Source organism: Drosophila willistoni, chromosome 3R (assembly GCF_018902025.1).
Source record: "Drosophila willistoni isolate 14030-0811.24 chromosome 3R, UCI_dwil_1.1, whole genome shotgun sequence".
NCBI lineage: Eukaryota > Metazoa > Arthropoda > Insecta > Diptera > Drosophilidae > Drosophila > Drosophila willistoni.
This window is the reverse complement of record NC_061086.1, coordinates 30915418-30938650: the sequence shown is the minus strand read 5'-3', so window position 1 is coordinate 30938650 and position 23233 is coordinate 30915418. Positions and strand designations below refer to the sequence as shown.

Here is a 23233-nt window from a genome sequence, read left to right as displayed (position 1 = left end):
TGGCCTCCATTTGTGTCTGTCTAATAAAAAGGCTAACAAGACATGGCCATTAGAAGAACACTAACTACATACATTTATCTCTTTATACATATATAGTTATATTATTTACTATATAGTCAGTCAGACATTAGTAGAAAATATTGTGCTATATAGGGTATCTAAAGGGCATGTCCATTATTTATAACTAATGTTTTTATTTAGCTTCATTTAAGACCATACTAAGTATTTGCTAGTCGTAGAAGTTTCTTTTAACTAATTCGTTTCAAATTATATAGCAGCATATACAAATACATATATATATAAAGTACATAATGGATGCGTTAAGATTGTGGGAAAGAGTCTGTTAGCTAGAAACAGCCAACCAAGGGGCAGCAACTCTCTATCTCACACACACACAGACAGACAGAGAGAGAGAGAGAGGGTGCCATGGAAAAAAAGCCGTGCAAAGTACTCGTGATAATGAGCTCCATCTCGTTGGCAATTATTAAATGAATTGGATTTATACATTGGCCCCAACAGCTTGAGGCAGCAGCGGCCCCCTCCTCCTTCCACCGCTGAACGGGTCCCTTGACATAAACGATTGTTTGTATTCTTCGATATGCCATATATATAACTATCTCACTCCAACACATGGCCTAGTATACACTGGCCAATCACAGAGGTTTTTGAAATTTATCTGGTCTCACGGTTGCAATGTGGATTGTGGAAATTGCCGTCGCTCACAATTGTGGATTCCATTCGCATGAGATGCAGAGAATTGTTAATTTTAAATCAAAATGACTTTAATTAGCAGCCATGACGAAAGTAAATGTGTTTAACTCGATTTGGCCAATGTTGGGGTCAATTTGAAAGCATAAATAATAAGTCTCTGTAAGCTCAAAACTATACGCAAAAACAATAAACAAAAAGTGATTATCTTTTTCATAAAATTATTTGATAATAAATAACGAATAATAGCAATCTTTTGCTCTTGGCACATCTTTGCTCATATATCAATTACAGTAAAATGCTTAAAAACACGCCCCAAAAAGCATCAACAACGACGAGCACATTGATTTGCGATCGATAACCTTTTGGTGTGTGTATATTTTTTTTTTTGTTTTTCGAATTTTCTGTTTTTTTTTAAAGTTACTTCATAATGGGGCGGAGAGCGCCAACAGCAATAACAATATGGCGTCAAATGATGGTTTGGCGAATCATTGGCGGGAAAGCTTCTCCTATTTAACTCCATTTCCTCCCTCTCGCTCTTGTTCTCTCTTTCTCTCTCTGTCTGTCTCACTCAACTCATTGTCTGACTAATTAAATGATTTATCCCGAAACGTGAGGCAGCCCCGGCAAACACTTTTGTGGCGCAAAAGCAAAACCAATTACAATTACCGCACCCAAAGGTGCCACAACCAATACACACACACACACACATACACTCACACACACACACACACATTAAAGAAAAACTGCATGCCCCTGGATCTGGACTTGGACCTTATCTAGATGCATACAAATCCAACAAAGCGCACGTCAATTTATTTGCCAGCCTCTGCTCCATTCATGGGGCCTTATGTTGGAGCCAGATGCTGATGCTGATGTTGATGATGATGATGATGATGATGCTCACCAATACATTCACTTACCATATATACATATGTATGTATATGCATCTCACCTATGTATGTAAGTTGGCGCTGCATGTTTTATGCCTCCTCCTGCATCTTTAACGAGGTGTTTATTTTCACAACTCTCAGCCAAGAGGATGACGATGACCCAGGTAACTTCATGTGAGAGTGTGTGTGTCTGTGTGAGTTGTTCTCGGGCAGTTGCAGTTTATGTGGAAGGTGCAGAAACCAAGTTACCGCCCATTTTCATGTTCAAATGTTGGACCAACATGATGCAGATGCCAATTCAGTTGCTTGGGCCAACTTTGACGACGGGGCGTCTATGAGAATAAGCGATGATGTTGACGCCGTTGCAGCTAGAACAGTGACTAACAGTGGTTTAAGCCATGATAATCTGAAAACAAAGTGTTTCTAAATAATATTGAAATATTTTCTCACTCTCCTTGGGCCCTTTGTACTTTTATCCGAATCGCAAAGAAAGCACCAACTTGCTTTCGCTAATCAAATCTCCATTCAATTTTCAATAAACACCAATCGAAGCAATTTTCCCATCGCAATCATCCACCACGGTTCCAATGTGCTGCCCACATTTCAACCACTTATCCCACTCACCCCCCACCACCACCCTCACCGGGTCGACCAACGACCAACCACCAATCCCCCTCCAACTCCAAGCAACTAACCAACGAGTCAGAGCACTAAAACCACAAACGCTTTAATGATGCTGTTTTGTTTAGCGCAAATTGTTTGTTTCGCTGTCATAAACTGGTGCGAAAAATGGCCAAGAAGAGAGCGAGAGAGCCACAACGAGTGAGAGAGCAGGCCCCTCTACCAATACATATGTACGTATTTCTCTTGGCTGGCTCCACATGTTTTTTGGTTGGGAGCAGGTTTTATCTAAGCTACTTTGGCGCATGCGCTCCAACAGGCAGAGCAAGCGAGATGGTCATAGTGGTTACTTGTGCCGATGGAGTCAAGGAAAGCGGAGGGGTCGGTGGTTTTTTTTTTTATTTATCCACTGGAATGCCGTGGACAAGAAATTGAAACAGACTTTTGGTATTGTGACTTGATTGTGTGCCCGACACTCGAGCGACGGCCACGCGACGCTGTACAGAGAAAACGATTTGCCGACGCCCCCACAAAAACAAGATACAATAACAAGAAGAGCTCTAGATACTAGGAGCAGGGCGGGGTTAGGGGGCAGCAACTGGACTGCTGCTGCTGCTGCTGCTCGACAATTAGACGCCTTTAGCCGCTCCATAATACTAATGGCGTTGACAGTGCTCATCAACGCGGCAACCGCAATCGACGTCAAGCAAACTGCTGCTGACAATTGTCTATTGAAGCGATACGGTTACGCTTGGCCAGCGACGGGAATCGACACCGTCACCGTCACCGTTCACGTTATTCTTGTTGTTGTTGTGCTCCAGTTTATCAATGTCAACGACGGGATGCCAATCGCTGATGCATTAAAGTCAATTCCGGACGTGTGTGTGTATGTGCGCTCGTGTGCGTGTGTGTGTATATGCGTATATGCATTTAATCATTGATCACTGACCATTTATATCGGCGGTTATTGTGTGCATTGTTTGTTATTTTCAATTAACCCCCTCACAAACAACAAATACGAAAAACCAAAAAAAAAAAATAATAACAAGACAAAAAGAAAAACTCTCCAAAACGAATTCGGTTACTTCGGTGCCAAATGGTCACGTGCGGCCGTCAAACGTTCAGTATGCTGCCAATGGCGCCGACGAATCCTTTTGTGGTAGCTGGCGCTGCTGTTCCAGTGAGCAACGCCTCGGCGGCAGCAGCGGCGGCGGCAGTGGCAGCATCAGCAGTAGCGGCAGTATCACTATCCACATCCACAACATCTTCGTCTACAACCACCAGCAGCAAGCCCAAATTGGCATTTAGCATTGACTCCATAGTCGGTGAATCCTCGACAAAGTCATCTCCGCTGAGAGTCAGTGTGATTGCCTCTCCACAGCGTAGTGAAAGTCCTTCGTCACCCACATGTGCCACAAGATCGCCGCGTGGTTTTCTCTATTGTCGGCGTAGAGAGTCTCTGGATCGTTCACGGAGTCCGCCACGTTCGCCCCACAGTCGCTCTCGATCGCCGACATCTCCTTTGCAAAATAATGCTCCTAATCCCGTCCTTCCTGGTCTAATCCGTCCACTACCGTTGCCGGCACCGGCTAGTTTAGCTTTAATCACTCAATCCCAGGCCCGCACATCACCCACAACGATTAGACCAGCAACTGGGCCGACTGGTGCACCACCACCACCAGCACCACTGCCGCCGGGACCTCCGCCACCGCCATTTCTGGCTGCTCAATTCCAAATGGCCGCCGCCCTGGCGCACCATCACCAACAGCAGCAGCAACAGCAACAGCAGCAACAACAACAGCAGCATTCTCATCCACCCGTGCCAACTGGACCGCCACTTGGTCCTCCTCCGCATTTGCCACCTGGCCATCCACTTATGTTTCCCGGCCATCCAGCGCATCCACCACCACATGGCCATCATCCATTTGGAAGTGCTCCCCATCTGATACGTGATAGTTATCCCCTGTATCCATGGCTACTAAGTCGTCATGGACGCATATTTCCACGGTTCCCAGGAAGTAAGTTAACCCCGAAAAGCATTCTATAACGCTAAGTAAAGTCTTTAGGGGTGGCAAATATCAGATGAATCTCTTACGTTATCATTTTCCTATCGCATATCAAGTTATCCTTCTTGATCTACTCAAGATTAGATTACTCTTTAGATAAGCTTTACATATCCAAAGTTTCCTACACCTCAATTTGATAAATATTCTAAGGGATCTGTCACAGGACATCGACATCGATCTTTAGTAAACCTTGTAATCTATAGAAAGTCTTCAAAACCTACTTTTGTACAAGCTACAATCATTTTTATACAATTTGCAAATATTGTTGAACAATTACACCACACCTAGTGATGCATATTCATTTAGAATTCTCTAGATGTAACCCCAATCAAGCAATTAGCCTTTTAACGTAGTTGTTTCTAGCTGATGTTTTCCCCTTTTCTATATAATTAAACGTAAATAAGTAAATGGCAAACATTTATTACAAGTTAATTAGACGTCTATCAGACTCATCATCATCATCATCATCATCAGCAGCAGCAGCAGCGAACAGCGGCCATGTCCATCCAGTTCCAATTCTAGAGTTAAACCCAACCCAAAATTAAAAGCAAGCCAACAGAAAGCAGAGACCAAACCCATTTTGATAACTATTTCCAAACAAATTACATTTTAATTAAATTGTTTAAACAACATTACACAGATCGTTAGGTCAAGCAGCGTACCTAAATGGCCATCCAAGTATATACATATGCATCTCTCTTTCTCTCAGTGAGAGTGTGTGCATGTGTGTGGACTAAAAAATTACCATTAATGGCCGACAGACGGCGCCAGTTGTTGGGCTCATGCGGCGTATGTGTAACACACACACACAGGGACAGGCTCAAAGTGCAACGAATGAAATGTTAATGCGTTTTTAATTGAGGTTTTTGGGGCATCCAAGCAAAGAAAAGCAAACCAAACCCATGGGCTCTCTTTTGGCCCATCCAGAACGTGTTCCCAAAACCACAAAACATGCATCTGAAAACAAGAAAGAAAGAAAAAACGTTGTCATTTATTATTGTTTAACCTTTTTTTTTTTCCATATGCGTATCTGCTGCTCTTATAATTACAATTTGAATTTTCATGGCGCAGCATTCTCCACAGTTGCCAGTTTAAGTACGAAGAGGTTCACAAATAATTTTCGGCACACTCACACGCCTTTCACCTGCCTCTGAATCTACCTTTGCCTTCGACTTGTACTTTGTCTCCCGTCTCTGAATGGGCCCTCAGAGCTGTGCTTCTGCTTTTTTTTTTGGGCTTCTACTTTCAACGTGGCCCGTTACGCCTTAATTATGTTGCATGGCTGTTTCATTATAAAACAGGCGGAGTTTCATTTTCAGTTGTTATTTTTGTGTTTTTCCTCTCTCTCTCACTGTAATTTTCGCTTGATTTATGAACGTGAAATGTCAATGTTTCGCATAACGATTTCATTAATTGTAAGTGTTTTTCGTTTGTAACTCGTGCGAGTAATTTCTCAGTGCGGGAAGAGGCCAAAGGAGAGCACGGTTTGTTGGAGAAGACCAAAAGGACCATCATAACGATGGAGCGTCAACAGCTCAATTGAAGTGACAGCTTGTAACTATTTAATGAATAGGGACCCAGTAGTTACTTAGTTAAAAAACCAATTGATCGAGGGGAAAAGATAGGTTGTTATCCTACCAAAATTAAGAACACTTAATTTCTCAGTCTCCAATTTGATAAATCTACTTTTATTGACAACATTCGAGTCCTTGTTGAAAGGGTTTTTTGGTAGAAATTCAAGCCAATTCACTGAGTTCTCAAGCAGATCATTTTTCATAATGAAAACTTTATTGCATGATATCATTTTTAGAAAGGATAATAATAACCAATGCAGCAAATTTCTTTAGAACTATTCAAAAATATATATGAATGTACATAGCTAAATTATTGTACAGCTGAGTCCTGATTTGACTTTGGCCAAACGTGTGTAGTCTCTTCCTATTTCAAATTTTTCAACTGTCGAGATGAATCTTTCATCTAAGAGGACGATAAATTAAAGATCATTAAGAACTATTTTTAATAGCTTTAGCATGTCTTTAAAATGTCTCAATTGTTATACCCTTGCAAAAAGGGTATATTAATTTTGGTCAAAAGTGTGCAACGCATAGAAGGAAGCATCTCCGACCATATAAAGTATATATATTCTTGATCAGCTCGACGAGACGAGTTCAAATAGCCATGTCCGTCCGTCCGTCCGTCCGTCCGTCCGTCCGTCCGTCCGTCCGTCCGTCTGGATCAACGCAAACTCCTCCTAGACCGTAAAAGCTACAGAGCTGAAATTTTGCATGTAGGCTTGTATATACTGCAGGCGTTGTATATCTCGGATTCAGCCGGATCGGATCACTATATCATATAGCTCCCATACAAAAGGCAAAGTCACGAACAGTGACTTTTCTTAATAACTTCGTTATTTTCTGAGCGATTGTCGTGAAATTTAATATTGGTGAGTTAATTACACATATAAACGACTATGCCAAATTTGATCAAGATCGGGTGACTATATCATATAGCTCCCATAGGAACGATCTTTCGAAAACAGTGACTTTTGTCAATTACTTCGTTACTTTTGAAGCAATTGTCATAAAAATTTATATTTCTCAGTTTAGCATAACTATTAATGACTGTGCCAAATTTGATTAAGATCGGGCGACTATATCATATAGCTCCCATAGGCACAATCGGTGGTGAACAGTGACTTTGATTAATAACTTCGTTATTTCCTAAGCCGTTCTTTCGCAAATATTAGACCTTTTACTCAAAAAACTTGCAAGGGTATACAAACTTTGCCGCGGTCAAAGTTAGCCCCGGCCCTCTGGTTTTTTACATTTTTTACATATGTAGTGTAAACTCCTCCTAATCCAATGATGTTCGGTTAAGAATGAGTTAAGGTTCTTGATTGATTTTTGCTAAAGAAATAATAGAATTTCTTTGCTTTTCTTTTGGAAAAGCATTTACAATCGATCTACAAGGTGTGCCAATTACAAAATCAATATTGACACAACAAAATTGAACTGCAAATGTAAAGGGCGACAGGAGGATAACAGGATATGTGGGCTCAGGGTTTTTAGTTTTACCCACAACAATGTAGAAGCTTAGCCAATATAAACAGCTTAAAGATTCGGCCAGAGATATCTTGTTAGCAATTGCAAAAGCAACAGCAGTAGCAAGAAATAACAAAAAACAATCGAGCAAACAAGCAAACAATGAAACTGACTGAGAGAACTTGTCAATTTGACACTTCATAAATGCAACCTAGACCCATTGATGGTTCACAAAACGCACAAATGTGTCGTCCGTCCCGTCCTCGTATGAGCATCTGTGTGTGCTGCTCCTGACAGATGCTACAAAATCCATGTGCCTAGTGCCCACTGTTGAGTCTATCGAGCCGCGCTGCGTGCGTGCTTAGTTTTTGCTATGAACTTGACAAACAATTGCTGTTGATGTTGTTGTTGTTGTTTGTTGGCCCTCCTCTCTCTCTCTGATCCAGTTTTGTTTTTTGTTCTATGTGAACCCTCGGCGATTTCTTGACATTTGTTACATTTGACAGCTAACAATGTAGCGACAAGATGCACGTTGTTGCTCCAGCTACTTAATTATTTTTTCATAGACTTTACTGTGCACGGATGCATTCGCATCTATCAATGAAGTTTGCTCGTTTTTTCTGCTGCCTTCCATATATTTTTTGTGTGTGTGTGTGTGTGTTTTTTTTTATTATTTATTTTTATAGGAGCCGGCTTAAAAGAAACCGCCGTGCGAAAATACGCGCAATTGACAATTAATTGATGTGTCCGCTCGGCTGCCATATATTCCTGTATAGTTGTTGTTGTTATTGCAGTTGGCCGAGCCTCTGGCTCTGGCTCTGAGCTCTTTTTGGCTCACACCCTTGTCAGCTGTCATTGTTTTTTATATATTCGTAGATGATTGAAGTGCCACTGACTCTGCCTCTGTGGCTCTGTCCCATCGATCGTTGGGTTTTTTTTGTCTGCCTTATTATTTATCACTTATCTGCAATTGTATTTGCTCACTGTTTGTTTTGTTATCTCTCGTTTTTTTTGTCAGTGGCTTAATTTTTATGCTCTCATGATTTTTTTATTAATTTATTATATTGCCCACTCGCCAAAAACCATTTCCTAGGACATTGACACTATAGACACACAGATTGATGATAATCAGGAGGAATCTGCAAACATTTTGAAACAAGGGCGCATTGTTAAGCAGACTTGTGGGGTGGTTTCTCTCAAAATCAAGCTAGGATATTGAATAGGGATTTAATAAAAAAAAACAATACTAAAATGCCAAATGTGATTGAGATTTTATTTTCAACAAAACTATCATGTTAATTGGACTATTTTTCCCTTTTTATGAAATTGGGTGATGTTTGGAGAATCTTTTTCGGAGATATTTCATTCAATAAGTTCGAAACAAACATATATAAGAAAATGCTTAAAGGAGCAATGAAAAAAGAGTCTGTACAAAAGTCTTAAAACAGAATTAGAAGTTTGCTCTAATCAAAATGATAAACTATATGAATAAATAGGAACACATACATGTTACTCACCAAACAAACAACTTCAATCTTCCTCACAAGGATAAATAATAATAAATACCAACAATCCAAAATCTCTATAATCGGGCCTTTTTATAATTTTATCATATCTCTCAGTATTACATATGTCGCGAGAATATCTTCAGAGGTTAAAGAACTTTTTCGTAAACTTCTCGCTTAGAATAAACAATTCTTACTCTATTTCTTAGAATGCTTTTCGAATCAATTTCAATTGATACATCTATAGGCACCCAAAGATATCCAATTTCTATTCACATTCTTTATATTTCAATATACCCTTTACATTGCATGTGAATAAGGTATACAAAATATCATCTCGGGTAGATCATGAACACAGTAACAAGCTACTGTGCGAATTGCCTGTAGACGGGAGCTTCTTTCTCCACATCAATATTCAAATTGTGGCTCAATTGAAAATTTGTTAACTCTCTGAAGCGCGTCATGTGGTCTTTGGGGGGGTATTGGAGAGGTTTGGAATGGATATTATGGCAATGAGGATGGGGATGGGGATGCGCTCCACTTCTCAGCTATTGCAATCCCAAAATCGTGATAAACGTCAAAATATCACGTTGTGCAGGCGCTGAAAAAGAACAATGGGAACCTGACTGAGGTCTGGTCGCGCGCTCCTTGGCGGCTTTTAGCAGCGCTAAAGTGTTCAACTTGGCGTCCGTATTCCAGAGTCGGGCCCCCCAAACGAGCCTGGATGCTTCTGCTGCTTCTCCTCGAGCAATTGTTTCGCTTATCAGCGATGTTAAGACATGGCAGACACACAGCGCCGACAGCGGCACGATCCAGAAGCTTCTTTGTTTTACTGGGCCATGTCTGGAAATTTGTTTATTGTTTTGTAATGAGTTGCTGTTATGTTTTTGTTTCTGCGCCGGCATCTTTGCAATGGCATTCGCGGAAATCCAAGACGCCTAATTGGCATGAGTCGTTGAGAGGTCACCACCAACACCACCAGCATCGACGATGGTCTGCCTGCCTGCATGAATTGCTTGCTAAAAATGATGATGGCGGTGTGTTGGGTGTTAATTGTGATTACCAAATTACACTTATAGAAATATGTCAGTCACGGCGAATAGGCCATTGGTGGTACTCAAGTTGGCAGCCATATTTGAGCCGGTCAAGTTGTGCTTGGGTCATTTCATGCATCAGAGAACACAGAAGAGAAACCATGCCACATTTGTGTTTTTGTTTTTGTTGTTGTTGAGTTATAAGAAAACATTTCAACAAGAAATTACTAATTTAACACAAAATTACTTTCTTCTTCCTACTGCCTTTTCTCACATCACAATTTACCATGTCATCATTCGTGTGCAGATTTCCTTTTCCAACCATTTCGTAAGCCGAAACGAGTGCGTACCGCCTTCTCGCCAACGCAGCTGCTTAAGCTGGAGCATGCCTTTGAGGGTAATCATTATGTGGTTGGAGCCGAACGCAAGCAGCTGGCCCAGGGATTGAGCCTGACCGAGACCCAGGTGAGTTAAGAGGCCTCCCACCGGAGAGAGAGCGGACGGAGAGACAACCCTTTTGCTAGAATGCGCATCAAATTCAATTGGAGACAAGCCACCCTCTGTACAAGAAAACAGAAACTTAAGGTTAAGTGATTGCATGTCAACTGGTCGTTAGGCCCAAATGTGCCGGGAGTTACCGAGACTTATTAGTCGAAGAGGAAGTGTGGTGGTGGTGAGGTGGAGAGGTGGTGGTGTTGCAACACCAAACCCTCCTCGGGGCATAGTTGAGAGGCAGGCAAATAGAATTAAAAGACTCGTTAAATTTATTTACGAGCAAAGCAAAAAAATAAAAGGGTTGAGCACTGCCATCTCCCCTGTTCTTACCCCCATTAAACATTGTTTATGCACTTCTCGCCCCTGTGGACAGGTCAAAGTCTGGTTCCAAAATCGACGCACCAAGCACAAGCGAATGCAACAAGAGGGCGGCGATGGCAGCGATACAAAGAGCAACAAGGGCAGTTCCTCAGGCGGTGGCGGTGGCAGTGGAGATGGCGAAGATGAAGCCAAAAACGATGGCTCCCAGCACAGCTACGATGATGCCGAAGAAGTCGACGATGACGACGATATCGAGGAGGATGACGAGGACGAGGTGATCGATATGGAGGATTATGGCAGTGAAATGGATACCGAGGAGCATCAGAGATTGCGCGAGCAATTCCAACAGCAATTGGTCCAACATCAGCAGCAATTGCTGCAACAGCATGGCGAGGCAACGGCAACACTGACACCCCAGCAGCAGCAACAGTTGCTGCAGCAACATCAGCAACACTTCCATCAGCACCAACAGCAGCAGCAGCAACATTTTATGCAGCAACAGCAGCAACTTTATCTAAGGGAAAAGGAACGAGAAAGAGAACGAGAACGTGAGCGAGAGCGAGAGCGAGAAAAATAATTCAACTGCAGCAACTTACTTAGTGTTGGCTAATTTGTGTTCCTTTTTTTTCTTAAATTTTTTGTGTAAATTATTTAAAAACTGTATAAATTAATTTTAAATTGTTTAAATCTTATTGCATACAAATATGATAATTAAAAACAACAAAAATGGTAAAGAGTAAGCAAGTAAAAACTATCAAAAATTTACTAGGGAAAGTTTGATTAAAATGTTAATGGGCAAAGAGTTCATGAATCATCAACAAACTAAATAAATAACCGTTTATTTTTTTCCAGCAATTTTCCGAAAATAAAAACATTTAAACTCTCACTTTGTATATCGATCGATGTGGAGCTGCCAAGCGGCATTCACTCAACAGCCAATTGAAGAAATAAATTTGCTAACAAGTTTCCTTTATTGAGTTGTTGTTGATGGCCCTCCCGATCCCCGTTCTGAACAACCTTTCAGTCACTCCAAATCCCTTAACATATCAGCACGAACTCTTTTAGCCAATTTTAGCATGTTATATGCTAAATGGTGACTGTAAAAATGCAATCAACAATTCCGAATTACGGTCTCATAAAGCGGCCAAAAATAAACGTCAGTCAATAACTAACAGTCGAAATTGATTGGTTATACAGATTCATACGAAATTGATATTAAAAATGCAAACGATTGCCAATAAACATTTCTCATCCTTAGAATTCCTCTCCCCCCCTCTGGGGAGGGGAACAACTCAACCCAAAACTAATGGGCCCAGCAATTTGGCTTCATTTGGGCTGTAACGTAAAATAAACCAAAAAATATAAATAAATATATGTATGTAGGTATATAAAATAAAGGGAAAGAGTTTTTAGAGCCCCTGCTCCCGGCAGCAAAACTCTGGAAAATACAATATAAATAAATTTTTGTCGATGGATGGTAAAAAAAATATAAACGAACGCTCCAAAAGGTTCAAGGTAATTGCCGTTGTCAAAGCAGCGCAACGAAAAGTGGGCGTGTCCCGTGAAAAACTTGGCCAACAATTTATGGGCCACTTGAATACAAGCAAAGGGTGTTGAGGTTGCACGCGAGCAATCACCAGAACTGGGTGGTGTGGCCAGTCAAGTGGGACTGGGACTTCAGGAGCCAGGAAAGGAGGAAAGGAGAGAGAATATGCCTGAATATTCCTCGTATTTTGCATAAACGATGTGAGAATTACTTAATTGCAAATGGGGGGAATGGAATGGATGGTATGGTCGGTCGATAGGTGTGGGTGGCCTGAAATTTATGAGCGTATGAGCTCATACAATGAAGTTGTCTATTGGAGGTAGATAGATGGTGGTGAATGTGAATGGCTGAAAGGTGCCACTACTCCTGATTTACCTTCACGTCAATCCTTTTGCTTTCACTCGGATGGTAAAACATATTAGCAAATATGTAACTATTAGATAGTAAATAAGTTGGTACTGCCAACCAAGAAGGGGTTCTAGCATGAACAGACTTTAAGCCCGTATGGTACATGATTGTAAATATTAGACTTATTCCCATAGCTTTTGCACCACAGTGCACAAGACGTTTGTTATTAGCGTGTGTGTGTGCCAACGACGACTTTGAAAACAAATTTGCACAAATGAGAGGGAAATGGCTTTCGGCCAAGTCAACAAGCTAAAACCATCAATGGGCCCGTACTACACCGAAACACTTGAAGCATATTAAGGGCGTCATTAGTGCAGCTGGCAGAGCAAATTTGACAGCCAAGACAACGGACAAGCTTGACGCCTGATGGCCCTGACAGTTGCTGCAGTGCAGCTAAGCAAATGTGAACGTGCCGTTCAGAGCGTAGGCGTGGGCCGCTCTGTTGACTCTTTGGCTCAACTATTTAGTGGCAATTTGTATGGGCAGCAAATAGAAAATTTTTTGCCAAATGGCAACCGAATAGCAGTTTAAGCTTCATTTGGCGCCTTTGATGAGCCAGACACCCGTTGACCGGCGACAACGTGGGCGGTCGATTAACGATGCGACTGGATATATAGCTTATCCATATGACTATATTCACTGCTCCTATATACATATATACATCTATGATTCAGCAGCTATCCAATCGTTACCATAGACCATAAATCAGAGTTGAGAAAACTCTTGTGGCGCCATAAATTTAAATGAAATAAAACCAAAGTCTGGAAGAGTCCATCGTCGGAGGCGTCAATTGGCAAATTGGTTTCCATGTCAGCCAAGAGGAAAAGTTAATTTTCTGGCGCCATAAATAACACATATGTATGTACCTATATCGACTGCACCTAAAATGAAATGCATTGCCAGAGAGAAAGATCTCTCTCGCTCCCTGTCTCTCTGTTGACCATGTCCTGAGGTGTGTTCCGAACAGGTGAAGACCGCCTATTGCAGTATTCCCAATTCACGGTTGTTGATATGTTTGAATGTGAGTCGGGTTTCAGTGGTTGCTGCAATTTTAATGCCTTTTTAATTGGAATCTACATAAGGAACCTATTGACGCACGAGCTATATTTCGCAATTACGTAATTGCAATTTAATGATCTTAAAATGCTCAAAACAAACAACCCATCAAAAGCATTCAAGTCAATCACCGATTTTGTCATACTCTTTAATAATCTTCACTTTATTGACTACTTAAAGTTTTTTTTGAAATGCTATTACTTCAATCCAATTAGTAAAAATTAATACAGTTTTTATGATTATGAAAAATGATTCGGTTTGGAGTATCGTAAATAATGTAAACCTGATATTCTAGTTTTGTTCATAAATTAAATTCATTAATTTTTTTATTTTGGTGGAAATCTTTACAGAGTTCAAAATCCTAATCCTATAAACATATAGGTTTCTATTGCAAGTCATAGATAGATAAAAGAGATTCACGATCTATTGATAGAACAATTCTGCCCAAGAAAAAACAACTGAATTAAAAGTAAAGAAAATACAGACCTCATAGCTATAGTTTATAGATGATGATCATTTGTCAAAAGAATAAGATAATCTCAGTAGTTAAATCTTGTAGAGATTTGAAAATGCTAAGTCCATAAAGTACTTAATAACTTTAAATGTATTTCCAGTTAAAAGAAGTTTACGAATTTCTATAATATTCCAGAAAGAAACAGTATTTCGGAAAGTTTTTAAAATTGGTTTAATAATATTGTTAACATTTTACAATAGATCTGAATTATTAGCCATTAAATAATTAATTACAGGCATAAAGAATGAATAGGCATAAAAAAATAAAAATCATAGTTCAGAATTCGATATTCACTCTGGAAACTTGACTTAAAACCAATCGAAACGTTCTCCCTTGCCCTCTAACCATATAGTTTTATATATAAATCCTCTCACTTAGTAATACTGAATAGAAAAATATAAATCCCTTTTAGCCTTTTCCAGTCCGAGTTACTCTACTGGCCTATGAGTTATTGGTTGTCAAATGAAAAGTGATGTACGCCCCTTTATGAAATTTATGGCGTTGTTGTCTAAATGAAACATTTAATTAATTGACAATTAAGTTAAAGTGGCAATTGCATTTGCAATTAATTGCATCTAACAACAAATTGTTGTTGTTGTTATTGACAATTTTTCCATAGCAATTTATTTGTTAATGTTAGTTAGCTTTTCAAACGGTTTCGTTTCGCTTTTCAGTTAAGTGTGAAATTTATGCAATTTAGTTTTAGATGCATGGAAAATTAACATTAATTAAGCACGAATTGTTCAAAAGTTAATTTCAGTTTGGCTTACACGCCAACAACAAATTCAATTTAATGCATTTCGGTTGTTGTTGTTATTGTTGTTGTTTTGAAAACTCATTTTTCGGGAAATTAATGAGCGCTCATTTGGCGCACTTGCCAGCAAAACAGCCACGCCCACAATAAGCACGCAAGGGCGAAGTGGGCAATGGAGCTTTCATTGTTGTTGTTGTTTCGTTTATATGGTAGATTCTGTCTTAGGTATATTTATAAATTAATGGGCTCAAGATGAATGGCAAACGATTTATATTAAAAGACGCTTTTTAAAGAAAAAGATCGGGGCGCCGGGACTTCGTTCTACTTTCCATGAGGAGAGACAGTCAAATGATGATCCCAAGTGGGTGTGACCATTCCAGACTGAGGCATATATGTATAATGTGATTTCCTTCAAATGATTTTTGGTTTTCGTATTTTTCTACCTTTCAAGGGTGTGGCATTTGGAGTAGATTTTTTATTTCTGAAACAAATTGAAATTTCGTTCGACTCATAATGATGATGATCATGATGAGAGCTAGAGAAGGGGTAAACAAAAATAAATCATATCTCTTTTTTAGTAAACGAACCAGTAAATTGGCCAAAAACCATGACATTTTCTACAGGTGCAGCCCGACTTGAGTTCCCCCGCAATTTTCTTGAAGCCATAATAAGCCCCAAAATGTGTTAATTAACTGCTCATTGTGCCAGCTGTGTTTGTTGTCGCTTTGTGTTGTGTTGTGTTGTGATTTCGGTTGAGCAAATGGCATTCACATCAACCAGCTTGGCACCTGGTTGCCAGTTACTGATTTCAATTCCGATACCCTGTCTGCCCCCAACCCAACCATCTCCGCCGCAAGTGTACCATGAAACTTATGTTACCCCATAATTTAGACCATTGTCAGCGGCAAAACTTCTACCAACTTCGGTTGCAGGCCGCACCCACTAATTATTTTAAAGTAGTTGGCCAACGCGACGTTGCCTTTTCAACATTTTGCCAAACAATTTGCCAGATTTATTGACTGAGCTACAAAACTTTTAGCCCTCTCCTCTGCCCCTCACCCCTCTTTATGATAGTGCAACACCCGCACTGCCTCATGCAATTGCCCATAACGTATTGACTGCTAGTTGAAAAGGTTTTAATGCCAATAACAACGATGTTGTCGGCAAAGCCAAAGCCAAAGCCAAAGAGCCTTTCAAATTGGGCTCTGCTTATGTTAAAAGGGGCGTGGCCCAGGCTCCCACATTGTAAGGATTATTGATTTTAATAATTCCAAGTTATCTTGAGAAGAGCCGAGGCCAAAGGTTAATTAATTAATTGGCTAGGCAAGTGCTGCTTCAAAGGTTGGGACAGATGACATGGACAAGATGGAGAAGGAGCTGAATAAACTCCATTTTTAGATAGGAGCCGGTTCCTCTGCCCTTCAGCAAAACCTGTGCAAATAAACTTAAGTAAATTAACTTCTGGTTACATTAATTTATGCACCATGATTAATTACCTACCAAAAAAACAAAAACAAAAAAAGCTAACCATAATAAAAACTGCCTGGCTGGCTGGCTGGCTGTTTGGCCTCGAACTAAGACCGAGACTGACCAGTGGCCACTGGACTGCACGTCAGCCGGCGGCCTGTCAGCATTGCCTGCTACCGGGAGGCAAGTTCCAAACGAAGACCAAGACATCTTGACTGCCACAACTCAAACACAAAGCTCGCTTCGCTTCGTTGGTGCAATTTTGCACGCATTTTTGACTCAGTACAGCTGCCTCAACCAGTTGGAAGAGAAAACGCCATTGGTCATTTACTGGCAACAACAACAACAGCAACAGCGCCGGCCATTAAAATGACATAGAGCCACAGATGAAGCACGCAGACAGAGCATATGGAATCCATTGTGGAGACTAGACTAGCAGCTATCAGGGGGTAGATGGAGGGGTTAGGTGTACAACTTATTCTTAGCATTAGCCACTGCTGTTGGCGCATAATTTTTAACCCAAACACATTGCCCAGATCCAAGTCCAGGTCGTGTTGGTCTACAGGCGCCTTTACTCCTTTCTGCCAGGCATGTGTTAATGCAGCCCCAGCAATTAAATTCAAATTAGCACAAACAGACAAAACTCTAGTAAAGTTAAGCAAATGGATTTGCTTGCATCAAGCAAACAACTGTTGAAACGGATCAGCAGAAACCTATCAAGAATGTCTATAATATATATTATGAATATTGTTTTGCTTTTGAAAGATTTCTGTAAGAGTAAGGGAGTTAATTAAAATAAATCAATTCCTTTTCAAAAGTTGACAGAGTTTGTGAAAACAATCTTAACTGAGAAGCCAACGTTCAAATTTTTTCAATCTAAACCTTTTTCAATATCAATTTTATATTATTTAAACAGAAAACAAACTGAAAATCTTAATAATTTTAAACGCCAATCCAATCCAACTTCTTCTTCTGTTTCTGATTAACACTAAGGATAATATCTCGACTATTACTAATAATAAAAACTGGGGATAATCCTTTTACTAAACTTATGCCCTATTTGTGTGATATAAATGTAATACCTAATAGGTATTTCTACGTATTTTGTGTTGTTATATTCAACCTCAAGTTTATCTTAACGCGAATTCTTTAAAACCGACATTCTCTTGGTATCCACCACTTTCTGAACGTGTTTTTTAACTGCTGGCAAATTTATGTCTCAGCTTAAGAAAAACACTAAATGAGTGCCATGCATTTTTTTTATCGCACGCAGCAGAAGCACCAGCAACACCAACAACAACAACATCAGCAACATCAACCATATGCTAAGCAACACAACAACTAATTAGACATGTTAAAGAACTTGTTCAGATTGCTTTTGGCCGTTGCTGTTGCTCTTTGCTGTTGTTGGGCATTAAAATGGTAACAGGCCAAAAAGTCAGCAAACACATTTAAAAATGCTCAACTTAATTAATTGCGCAGCAAATGCAGATTACGGGGACAAGGGATTGGAATTGGCCAGAAGAAGATGACGATGACGATGACGGGCCAAGCCCAAAGCCAATGACTTGATTTTAAATGCCCGATAGGATACCTCCACATCCCGGATCTGGTCTCCTTTTGCGAATCCTTAAGGGTCTGAGGTCTCTCTTTCTTCTTTTGGTGTTCCTTCTACTCGGTTGGTATGTGTGTGTGTGTGTGTCTGTTGTGGCTTGCGTACGTTTCGCTTTTCATTAAACAAATATCCAAACACTTTTGCCGCTGATGCGGTGACACAGATTAGGAACCCAACTACAAGCACATACAACCAGAGCAGGCAGTTCGTTTGAGCCTTGTCCTCCAGACGTTTTCAATTTCATTCCAAAAAGGTTCAGGCGACAAAAGGTCTACCAAAGTCTTGTTAATGAACTTTTTGCGCGTGCTGTCCCCGGCAAATGGTGAGAAATTTTTGAATTGAAATTTTTTCCTGCGACAAGAATGAAACGAAAACATGATTTCAATATTCAAACTTACTGTGATGAGTTCTGACATACTACTTACTTATGTAGGTTCATTAACTGCAACACGCCCCCAAAAATTTTGAACAGCAAGAAATATCAATAATCAATGATTAATTGATCAGGTGAATGCATCAAACATTTGTGACGGCAAAATCAAATTATGGCAGCATATAAATTGTGAGCCAATTATGAAAAAGCAGAAAGGAGAACCAAGAAATTGGTTAATTTTGAAATAGACACCAGACCGACAGACCGAAACACAGACAGATGAAATCCTTCTCGAATTTACAAATTGAACTAATGGGCCCGTCATGCACTCGGCTGGCTGGCAAAACGCAGTTGTACAACTAATCAAGCTGTTCGGGCTGCCAACTTTGATGCATTTCCCCCAAATTGATGGCCTAGATTGATTGCTTTTCGAAAGACTGTGTTCTTTCTGTGAGATGCCCCGACTCTGACATATGCAAAACATCTTGTGATGAGTAAAACAAGAGAAAAACGTAAGTAGATCCAGCCACAAATGAGCCAAACGAACATACAGACAAATGACTAACAAGAAGGTGAAGAAGTCCGCGCGGCAGACAGACAGACAGACAGACTTTTGAAATGAGTTACAAAGAGATTAGCCTGAATGTTATTATAAAAACCCAAATAAAGTTGTAAAATCGTATTTCAATTTCAATGTTTTCGGGCCCAACTCTTATTGAACTGCGCTAAATTAACCGCAGGCATTCGGTTCGGTTTCTCTTTGGTGTGTGTGTGTACGCTTCTAAGGCAAGGCCAAGGCATTTTGATGAGTATTGATGAGTTTTAATAAATTGCTGATGAGTTAGGCCAGCAAAGAAGATACGCACCTTTTATTTATATAGGTAGAAGTATACATGTATATGACCAGCCAGCTCAATCTCCTCCAGTCTGAAACACCTAACAAGCCTCAACGCCTGCAATGGACAAGAAGTGTGTGTTCATTTACTTTGAGTGATGCGTTTTTGAAAGTGGCGTTGAATTTCTCAACCGTGAAGCGCCATGCAGAGCAGCCGTAATTGAGATGCTGCTGCCCCATGGGAATCGAGTGAGAATCGGGTATCGGTTCAAATACACACTGTACTGGACTGGACTGGAGTCTGCTGTTGATGTTGTGTGTTGCTTTGCATCGTGTAGCCATTTAATTGCCGCCATTATTAAACTCATTTATCGTGTTTTAATTTTCAACATCGTTCCAACAGATTCAGGTGTCTGGCAATGTAAGATGCAGCTTGCCCATAATTAGTATACCAGCTGGCGGCGGGGTTAGAAGGAGGCAAGAGTTGGTAGAAGCATGGATGCCAAAGAGTTAGAGTAAGCAGCTGGACCATAATTTTGGCGCTGATGCAGCAGTTTACATCATAATTAAGTTGTTTTCCTTAATTAATAAAATTAGTTTTTAATAGAAAGCCATTAGATCTCAGCGCTTCAAGCGATTCGCTTGCATTTTCTTTAATTATATGACTATCATCAATATGATCAACATAGAATGGACCTTTTAATCAAACAGGTTTAGCTTTAAGACTTTAGTTTGATTGGTTTAACCATTTAGAACTAGTCTCTTGATTATCTCTATCACACCCACTAGTTTGCGATTAAGAGTCTTTTAGTTAAACCCCTAACTCCATTATTTGGCAACATCTTGTTGTCTCATGTCACACTTTTGAGTTCATCAAAGTCAACAGCGCCGGTTTAACCTGAATTTCCCCTTTTCTATATGTCTTTAAAAAGCTAAGCAAGCCCAAAACAAACAAAAAACAAAAAAAAAACTGTCGCATAAAGTCGTATAATTAACATAATCATAATCAACAAAGTATAAACATTAAATTGAGGCTAATTACTTTATAACCGACACTCAAACTGGCGAAACATCTGACAATGATGTTGAAAACTTGTGTTCACTTGTGTCAAACTCGTTTCAATTACGAAGAATCAACGTTATGGCACACGGGAATGAGAGGGGAGACCACCGGATGAGGCCAAAAGTGCGAGTACGCGACAATTTAACAAGCGAATGAAATTTGGTTTAATTTCTAAATGGAGACTATGATCACGTTTTAAACAAACATATACAATGTTAGTGCTGCAATTGTGTGTGCTGTTTTGTGGCATACACTGCAAAAAAATAATTGATTAAACTTTTTTTACAATTGCATATAAATAGACTTAGTGTGAAACACCTTAATTAACACCTTGATCTATATATCAACTCCTAAGCGAGTTGCGGAACTTAAACCTATATAAGAATTTTTTACAGTGCATTTAATATTGCAACCGGTATTAGCCGACACACACTTGAATGAAATTTGACCACTGGCAAATAAAAGCAGGCAAGTTAACTGTTTAAAATTTTTATGACAAGCTCATGAATCCGTGTGCAATTGTAAATGCGCCATATAATTTACAGATAATTATTATAATTACAGGTTATTTTCAGTTAACATATTTGTTGTTGTTGTTGTTGTTGTTGCCCACTGGCAGCTGTCAAGTTTTGTTTGCCATGGCTGCGGCAACGACTGCTGCTGCTGGCAGCCATTGCATATGGCACGCAATTAGCTGGCTCTTTCCATGTCTTAGCTGCAAAAAATTGTTTATAATCTTTACTTTTTACGCTTTAATTAAACTTGCTTTTCGTAATTAGGCATGAAATTGTTATGTTTAATATGGATTTACTTAATTAGTTGAATGACAAACACTAAAGTAACCAAATCACATGACTACCCCCAAAATATTGCCTTGGCCAAAACAAAAGACTTAGGCAACGAACTTGAACGAAATTTATGTCTGTAGCAAACAATCAGTTGATTTCTTGCTTACCCTATTGGAAATTGAAATTTAGTAAGGGTTTTCATGAAATCAAACATTATTTTTTAAGAACTATAAAAAGTAAAGTGAAATGAGAGAAGAACCGAGGAAGTAACTACAGAAATACCTAACTTATTTAAGCTGTTGTGATTCCATGATCTTGATGGATTCTTTGTTCCTAGGGAACCAGTGTAATAATGCAGGTAATAACAAATTAAAAATCATTAGCACACCGAGCAATCTGTTGATAACTTCCTCTTAAAGAGGAATTGGCAACTGCGTTTGCCCTTAATGTTCATTTACTTATGTTTATGAACAAATTAATTTTAAATCAAGAAATTGGCAATATCTTTAAGTGTTCATTAAAAATCAAAGACCATTTTAAAAATTCTGTAATGAGTAACTTCTTTTTACATCGCATGGCCAATTATCCTTTGTCGCAAAACAAAACTGAAATATGTTTACTTTGGTCATAAATAAATTTGACAGTCCGAGAAAAAGAGACAGACAGACAGAGAGAGAAAGAGAGAGAGAGGGGGAGAAAAAAGCGTCAGAAACAATCTATGGGCTGGGCATGGAAGGCGATAAAAATCGTTGGCAATTTGTTAAATTTAACGATTTTCAGTCAGCCAAACGAAAAACTGTGCCGAAAGTTGAGCAGACGCCTTCCTCCTTATGGCATATTCAACAATTTCGACTGTTTTATGGGCAAATAAATAATTAAAATGATGCGTGGTGTTAAATGCGACCACGTCGTAAGAGAGAGATTCAACCCTGTCGTCGACAGGAGAACCACACGCCGTGTGGCCATTTCTTTTTAAAAAATTTGTCATAAATTTATAGCTTTTGAGGCCGAGTTCAGTAAACCCCAATGGACCTGGACACTGGACGGGGCACGTACTTTTGTCAGAGTCCGAAAGCTTAATTGCTTGTCATGTGGCATACATTTCTGCCTCATCTAAGAGACGTGATCCACAATATACACAGACCACACAACGTTCTCAGTTCTAATGCTAATTTTAAATCATGTTTCTTACTTTTTTTTTGGCAAAAACCCTACAAAATAAATTTTACTAGGCCTTTTTGATGAGAGGCCCTTAACCGGTTTTCTAGTTCATGGAACAAACAAACCAACAGACAATTAAAAGGCGACCAGTCAGAACATAGGTTAGGGCCAGAAAGACCAAAATCAGAGTCAGAGTTAATGAACTACTCTGAAGGCCATTAAACTAATATGCTTTATGACTCTGTTGTCATCCACAGAAATGTCACTTGTTGCAGCTTCTTGTCTTTGGGATCTTGAACGATTTTATGGGTGCGTGAGGATCGTAAAAGAAAGCGGCAAAAACAAAAGTAGTTGGTTACTTAATCTTAACTAATCTAGAACTGCATCTTCTATCCATACATCTTAAAATGAAAATCGTTATGCCAAATTTCCAAGTAAGTAAATGCCAGTAAAATATATTTTCATTTTTAAGAATAGTGATTAAATTTGTAACGAAATAAATATAAAAATGGGTTGTGTCCGTTTGAAGAATGTCTTATCATTCTCTCTTCTAGAATCTAGATGATTTTATGGATAATCTGCAAAGTGAGACATATGCACCTATATCTTAGCCTCATATCAACATTGTCAAAACATTCCAGGATCCAGCAGTAACCTAACACATGACTGTTGGCTATTCAATAAAATAATATACACGAAAAGTCATGGAATTCATATAAATAAGATGTCATTAAAGCTGACTCTTAATATATTAAATCATAATCAAAATCAAAGTTGATGCTTCTATTTTGTAACCATAATGGAATATAGGGATCAAATAAATGAATCTCTCAACTAATTGAGATGATTGTTCAACACCTAAAATTCTTGAAATCTGTCATATGAGCAATACGCAAAATTTTATGACTCTATTAGTAAGCATATTATAAGAAAGAAGTTCAAAGTTATTATAAGAAAGAAATCAATACC

At 39.4% G+C, this 23233-nt stretch overlaps 1 protein-coding gene and 1 long non-coding RNA gene across 2 annotated transcripts in view; both read left to right on the top strand.

Moving 5' to 3' along the window:
* LOC124459699 overlaps positions 1-23016 on the top strand; it is a 54822-nt gene extending 31806 nt beyond the window's left edge. The window contains exons 2-3 of the long non-coding RNA XR_006953738.1: positions 22522-22698; positions 22819-23016. This is a non-coding gene — a long non-coding RNA (uncharacterized LOC124459699). The remainder of the gene's footprint in view (positions 1-22521; positions 22699-22818) is intronic.
* Positions 3262-11342, top strand: LOC6649650 (homeotic protein empty spiracles). The gene is made up of 3 exons (XM_023179745.2): positions 3262-4240; positions 10176-10333; positions 10737-11342. The coding sequence occupies exons 1-3, from the start codon at positions 3319-3321 to the stop codon at positions 11259-11261; spliced, it is 1605 nt and encodes a 534-aa protein (XP_023035513.1). The 5' UTR covers positions 3262-3318; the 3' UTR covers positions 11262-11342.
* Positions 23017-23233: the final 217 nt, after the last annotated feature.